The 7,900-nt window shown below is 25.4% G+C and overlaps 1 protein-coding gene across 1 annotated transcript in view; it reads right to left on the bottom strand.

Annotated features, from left to right (window-relative positions):
• The window catches only part of LOC111632204 (huntingtin-like), a 156,198-nt gene that overhangs the window by 60,860 nt on the left and 87,438 nt on the right, over nucleotides 1-7,900 (bottom strand). Inside the window, exons 37-39 of the mRNA XM_023376581.1 lie at nucleotides 6,324-6,600; nucleotides 3,684-3,933; nucleotides 1,389-1,509 (exon numbers count right to left, since the gene is read on the bottom strand). Of these exons, the coding sequence (XP_023232349.1) occupies nucleotides 1,389-1,509; nucleotides 3,684-3,933; nucleotides 6,324-6,600 (648 nt within the window). The remainder of the gene's footprint in view (nucleotides 1-1,388; nucleotides 1,510-3,683; nucleotides 3,934-6,323; nucleotides 6,601-7,900) is intronic.

The following is a 7,900-nucleotide window of genomic DNA, read 5'->3' as shown; positions in this document are numbered from 1 at the left end:
GATGGTGTTAGCGAGGGTGATGCCAATCACTTCATCTTCGATTGCAGTACTCACGAACAATATAGGATACCCTTTTATAGTGAATGTATACTACAAGGAATTGGCTGGAAACCCAAAGCCCAAGACATCTTCAACAGAAAAGAAGTCTGGGAAAAACTGGAAGATTTTATTATAAACACTAAAGCATTGTTACCCGACCATCACAGAACTATAAAACTTCAAAACAATGATTCAAACCAACAAACTATTATACACGAAGATTCAGAAGAATCAGACACACAAGGGAACGACAACGAATATGGCAGCGACAGTGACAATTATTAGTGACAACAACCAGTGACAATTATTATAATAACTGTATCTATTTATCATCATTTGTGCTGCTAGCAACTGATATAAGTCTACGTACTTAGTCCCAAGTCAGTATTGTATATGCGGTTTGCATTGCAAGTAGCAACGACTTCGTTCACATGTTCTCATTGTACATATATATTATTCTGTACTTTTCTGTATTTTGTCAATTAGTAAATAAATTGAGCCGATGCGGATGCTTGTGGGTCCCATGGGGACTCCCTGACTGCTCTCTTATTCACACTTTCCTATCTCCCTTTGTTTCTCCTTCCACCTTGTTCTTACTTTCCTCATTCCTTCTTTCCTACTTCATAAAAGTGTTAACTTTGTTGCAAAAAAGACACAAACAGCCCTCTAATCCTGTTACTTAATCTTGTATCAGCATATTTTGTTATTAAAATTATGCTATATTTTCCAATTATTTATATAAAGTAAAAAAGAATTTATGCATCTTGAAATTCATCTTTCAGAAGAACTCATAAATAAAAATGTGACAATCATTTAAAGAAATTGAAATAATTTGTTTTATTAATTTCACATATAATACTTGAAAAATGTATTAGTTATCAGAAATAAACTTATTATCAGAAATATTGTGATTTGAAAAATTTATTGTAGATTAATGTATCTTATATTTAACCTTCTGAAATATTTTTGTGAATCTAAATGATACTGAAAAAAACCATGCAACTTGCCAATATGATATAAATGTAATAAATTTTAACAATTTTATTTTAAGTTTTAATGGTATTTTCTTATAATTATTGATACTTAGATATGTTTTTTTGAATATAGTTTACTTAAATTTCAAGAAAAATTATTATGTATTAATAACTAAAAACATATTTAATTTGTAATAAAAAAAATTTTTATTTGCTATGATTATATTTTTTAGTGTAATGATTTCCACTTCTCTTTATATTTCTTTAATATAATATAGCAGCAAAAAGACAGCATATTACATTTTACCAAAAACATTAAATTCTTTGTTACATTATATAGAATTTTAGTTTAATTTTATAATGTATATTACCTACCTTATTTACAACAACATCTTTTAATTTAGTGGTCTGTATTGCCAGAGGTGTTTCTGCTGGAACAGATTCAGGTTTCAGTAAAATTTTTATTCTTTCCAATAATGATACTAATCGACGATGTCTGAAATCATTATTTTATCATTTAATCATTTTATATCAATTTTTGATTATTTAAATCATTAGCATAGTTTAATTTTCAATCAAAAGCCTAAAAAAGTTTTTGACCAATAAATGTGCTATTTCATATAGTTTTCCTTGCATTTTAAGATATAAAAAAATTTTTGCTTATAGTTTATTCATTATAATGCTATAATGCTTATATTTATAATTGTCAGCAATAATATTTTTCACATCTATCAATTTTAATATTAAATATTATATAATAATAATAATTTATTATTACAGTGGAACCTTGGTATACAACCTTAATCCGTTCCTGGTGTTTGGACTTATACCGAATAGGACGTATACCGAACCAAGCTTTCCCATAAGAAGTGATGTAAAAATGATTAATCCGTACTCATGTAAAAAAGATGGCTGGCTTTAAACACCTCACTTTCCTGGCTAGTTCCTGGTTGATTTTTCACGAGATCAGCATGTATCTTTTTAGCTTTCTCGCAAATAATTTCTTCCGATACGCTGTCGCCAGCACACTGTTTTTCAGTTATCCAAAGCAAAAGCAATTTCTCGACATGATCTAATGTCTTCGATCTCTGTTTAGAAATTGATTTAACCCCTTTCGCAACGTTAGCAGATTTAATAATGTCTTTATTTTTCGTGATTGTCGATACTGTCGTTCTCGGAATACAGTATGCAACAGTTAAATCTCGAACACGCGTGCCACCTTCATATTTCTCAACAATCTCTTTTTTCAGTTCCATTGTGATTCTAGTCATTTTTTTATTTTTCTGTTGCCTTTTTGCAATTCATGATTAATAAAAATATTAAAATTTTACTTACAAATTAAAATCAAAAGAAATTTAACAAAGTTATAAACTGCATTGCGAACGTCTAGCCTGGTGTAGTACACTGATAGTGCAACTTGTTCATAGATGGCACGTATAATTGAATTAAGTCATATACCGAACAAAAGTCATATACCAAGCAAAATTTGTTTCGTTTAAACAGGACGTATTCCGAATTGGACGTATTCTAAAGCAGACGTATACCAAGGTTCCACTGTATATCTAATACAATTGTATTATTTTATTACTGTTTACTTATTTTATGATAATGATTGATTATTAATTATTTTGTTTAAATAAAATTATTTTTAAAAATATAACTGCTTGCAATTTCTGTTTTCTGATTTGTTTTTTATAGTTTTTAATAGAAATCTCATGCAATTTGTTTATATATTTAAATATCAGTATTTTTGCAAATTAATTTAATATAGAAAACTTATTTTAATGTAGATATGCAATTATATGACAGTAATAATAATACATATTTTACTTGTATTAAGATAAGATTAGATAAAAAATGAATGCCCAATATTGTACAATTTGAAGCCTGCTTTAATTCAGATTATATAATGCATTTTATTATTATAACTTTTATACAATGTAATTCTGTATTTTTAGTGTGAATAACTTAATATTATATACTCTTATATGAAACAATTAAAATCAACAAATCAGAAAAATAAAACAAATGCACTTATATCCTTAAGAATAATTAATAAATAATCATTGTGATTGTTATATATTATTTTAAAACATTTCAATAAAATTATATAAATGCTTTAAATAAAATTACTTCTCTTTTATCAAATATATTTATTTCAACTATTTTCTGTAGGAATTAACTTTTCAAAAAACAAAAACAAAAAAAAAATTTTAAATGCCCATCAAATATTTCAAGGCAAGCATTTAAAGTGTTATTTGCAAAACTCTCAACAGACTTCTCAATAAAAAGTTTCATAATATTTACTCAAATATTCAATATTACAAAAATATTCAATAAACCAATAATCAACAATTGAAAAAGTAATAAGATTTTCTATGTTTATCATGGATGTAAATTATATATTAATATATACTTATACACACATTTATTGTATACATAACAACTAAACTATTTTATTGATATTTTCCCAGGAAATCTAAAAAAACTTATGATTTTGCCATCAACTGAATCATATATACATTTTTGAGACACTTATTTAAATCACAATAATTCTTATTATTTCTTATAATAATCTTTAATAGAAAAATACATTTTCATTATAATCAATATAAACAAAAAACAATATTCTAATTCATTTATTAATGTAATTAAAAAAATAAAATTTACCTATTATAAATTTGAGATGACTGTATTATACTTAGCAATTTTTCAATATCTTCAACTGAAAGCTGTGAAGAAATTGTTTCTGTCGTTTCTGCCAATAATAATTCAAGTCTACAACAAGCTAGACTATCACAATAACGAGCAGTGGCAAGATGATAGGTAGGTAAAAATTTATTAATAAGTAAATTCAAAAGACTGCCAGACTGAGATGGATGAATGGCTTCAAGGCATCTTAATGTTTTCTTTACAAAATTAGGCTAAAAATAAAATTATTTATATTATTAATATTGTTTAACTTATGTAAAACTTTGATTCTTTTTTGAATATTTTTCAAAATAATTTCATAATGTTCTATAATATTTCAACCATAAATAATAATATTTTCTAATTTATTCAGCATATGTTTCAATTATTTTGTTATTGATTTGTAATGAAAAAAATCAATTTTTTAAAAGTCTAAATTGCTTTTGGTAATGATTTGATTTTTATTGCTTTAGTTTGTAGCTCCAATTGAGCTATCTTCAGTTTCAGCTAAAATATTTTACAAACTTCTTGTTTCAACTAAAATATTTGAAGATGGCTCAATTGGAGCCTAAAATATTTTTTCAGTAAAATAAAGATTTGATTTCCTTAAAGTGGTTGTTATAAAGTTTAAGCAATAATCATGGTGCCAAATTTTTTACAATATGAAGATTAAGTTTTGTTAACAATATTTTCTAAACAATAGCTAAATAATTTATTTTAAACCTTACCAGCAAATTTAACACACTGACTGCCAAATACGAATAATGTTGCTGGATGCCATTTATGAGTTACCTTGTAAAATGCAGTCTTGCCTTTAATGTCAGAAACAAAAATATTAAAAAAATAGATGCAAGTAATAGATAGTGGAAAAAATAAAGAAATAAGTTTTTGCACTAAGGAACAGAGTAAATACTCTGCTCTCTGGTTCCATAACTTATTTTTAACAGAAACAATTTTTCTGTTAATCTTAAATTTATTTTTAAGTTTCTGTTCTTTAAATGTTGTGTTTCTAAATCATATAGTACATTGATAATTCAAGGAAATATAATGCATAATACATGGAACTCAGAAAAATAATGTGTTTATTGATAAAATTTTGTTGAAAATACTTTTCCATACCAAAAGCTGGCTTATATTGCCACACTGGATAATAATAAAAGTTTTCATGGCCTCTTTATCTTTACACTTAACATGGCTTGATAAGGCATTTTTTTAAAAGTGATATAGCCTCTAAATAATGAAATTTATCTTCAGTCCTAATTTTCTTTGCAATGTTTGGCATTTTATCTCAATCAAACAATGATTTTTTTTCCTATTTTCAGACTTTATATAATTAATTATAGTTACTTGAGAGAAACATAGATTATGTTTAAGGCTTCTGTCTTACTTTAGTGAAACATGATTTCAAGTTTCTTATCCTGTCTTTAATTTCAAAATTATTACAAATTTTTATTATTTTTTATTTTAGTAATAAAGTAATTAGTAATTCAAAAATATTAAATAAGTTCCAATTAAGATAATTACTGAATCACTTCTTCTGAGTTATAAAATTCCAGCCAATGTATACATGCAACAACTACAGTGAATAAAAGAAACATTGCAGCTCTCATCAATCATAACAATATGATTCTGCTAGATGACAATACCCAACCACATATGGCTAGAATAACACAAGAAAAAATTCGAGAGCTTTCATGATCACTTCTATTTCACTCTCATTCTGTAGACTCTGACCCATCAGATTTCAATCTGTTTAGATCATTCCAAAATTCATTAAATGAAAAACTGTTCATATTGATGTTGAGGTCCATGAACTTTTTACATCAAAATCCTTCAAAATTCTTTGAGAAAAGAATAAACAAATCACCATCTAAATGGGATTAAGTTGTACTTAACAATATATAATAAATTAAAATTTATAATAATATATTTTAAATATAAAGGGAATTTGTTAGAAGTTCATAAATGTTTGTTAAGGTTATTCAATTTTTTGAAGTAAAATGAAACTTATTTATGAATGTAAATAAGTATGAATATCAACCCAATATATTGGTTACTCAAAAAACACAAGCATAAAGTCTGTTTTATGATAAGTTTATCTTAAGTTACCAAAATGAACTAATTCTGTTGAAAACAGTAAAAACAATCAAATTAGTTTAGTTGATCATTCAAAAACAATTGACTGATTATTTACAACTGTGCCAAATACTTAATTCCCAAGCATAGTTTGTGGGCTACAGTAGGACAGGTCACAAGTTGGCTGAGTTTTAGCATTCCTAAACGAACAAAACAAATTATCTGTGATACATGATAGACAGTTGTTGAGATTAAAGAAAACTTTTATCTGGCTCAGATATAGGTTGAAAGCAATTTTTTTATGCCCTCTTTAGAACAAAGAAAAAACATTCAACTAATATTTAGGTCAATACAGTATATTCTATTTAGAAAATTTACTTAAAAAGTAATTTATGCTATGTAAATCATCATTATCAAATCTGTTTCATAACCTTTCAAATTCAGGGATTAATGCCTTTGAATTTTATCTACATTTAGGATTAATCAAAACTTCCTTGTATATTGATATATACAAGGAATTTTCATTTTTTTAATTTTCATCACCAATATTTTCATTCCAAAAGTACTGAAGATAAATTTGAGATGACTGTATTATACTTAGCAATTTTTCAATATCTTCAACTGAAAGCTGTGAAGAAATTGTTTCTGTCGTTTCTGCCAATAATAATTCAAGTCTACAACAAGCTAGACTATCACAATAACGAGCAGTGGCAAGATGATAGGTAGGTAAAAATTTATTAATAAGTAAATTCAAAAGACTGCCAGACTGAGATGGATGAATGGCTTCAAGGCATCTTAATGTTTTCTTTACAAAATTAGGCTAAAAATAAAATTATTTATATTATTAATATTGTTTAACTTATGTAAAACTTTGATTCTTTTTTGAATATTTTTCAAAATAATTTCATAATGTTCTATAATATTTCAACCATAAATAATAATATTTTCTAATTTATTCAGCATATGTTTCAATTATTTTGTTACTGATTTGTAATGAAAAAAATCAATTTTTTAAAAGTCTAAATTGCTTTTGGTAATGATTTGATTTTTATTGCTTTAGTTTGTAGCTCCAATTGAGCTATCTTCAGTTTCAGCTAAAATATTTTACAAACTTCTTGTTTCAACTAAAATATTTGAAGATGGCTCAATTGGAGCCTAAAATATTTTTTCAGTAAAATAAAGATTTGATTTCCTTAAAGTGGTTGTTATAAAGTTTAAGCAATAATCATGGTGCCAAATTTTTTACAATATGAAGATTAAGTTTTGTTAACAATATTTTCTAAACAATAGCTAAATAATTTATTTTAAACCTTACCAGCAAATTTAACACACTGACTGCCAAATACGAATAATGTTGCTGGATGCCATTTATGAGTTACCTTGTAAAATGCAGTCTTGCCTTTAATGTCAGAAACAAAAATATTAAAAAAATAGATGCAAGTAATAGATAGTGGAAAAAATAAAGAAATAAGTTTTTGCACTAAGGAACAGAGTAAATACTCTGCTCTCTGGTTCCATAACTTATTTTTNTCAACTAATATTTAGGTCAATACAGTATATTCTATTTAGAAAATTTACTTAAAAAGTAATTTATGCTATGTAAATCATCATTATCAAATCTGTTTCATAACCTTTCAAATTCAGGGATTAATGCCTTTGAATTTTATCTACATTTAGGATTAATCAAAACTTCCTTGTATATTGATATATACAAGGAATTTTCATTTTTTTAATTTTCATCACCAATATTTTCATTCCAAAAGTACTGAAGATATATTAATTTTGTTAATGTATTTATATAGAAAAGCCTGCATGGAGAATCATATATATATATAAATATATATATGAATAAAAAAATGTCTCAGTATTTTCAGCATATAACAGAATCTATATATCATTTTGATTTCATTTTACTTAATACATTTTAAAAACAATCAAAATTTATTTTAAGTGATTTAGAATGTGGAGTACTAATGAAATAAGCTCTGTAAATAAGCATTGTAAATACTTGTCATCATTGTCATTGTAATATTTAATTACATAAAATACTTTTCATAGATAATTTCATTTTTTAAATAAAATTTTAATAACTTTTGAAAATTATTTGACAGAATTCTTCA

Source organism: Centruroides sculpturatus, unplaced genomic scaffold, assembly GCF_000671375.1.
Source record: "Centruroides sculpturatus isolate CEXI.00-Female unplaced genomic scaffold, Cexi_2.0 scaffold631, whole genome shotgun sequence".
NCBI classification, from domain to species: Eukaryota; Metazoa; Arthropoda; class Arachnida; order Scorpiones; family Buthidae; genus Centruroides; species Centruroides sculpturatus.
This window is presented reverse-complemented; position numbering and strand designations above follow the sequence as displayed.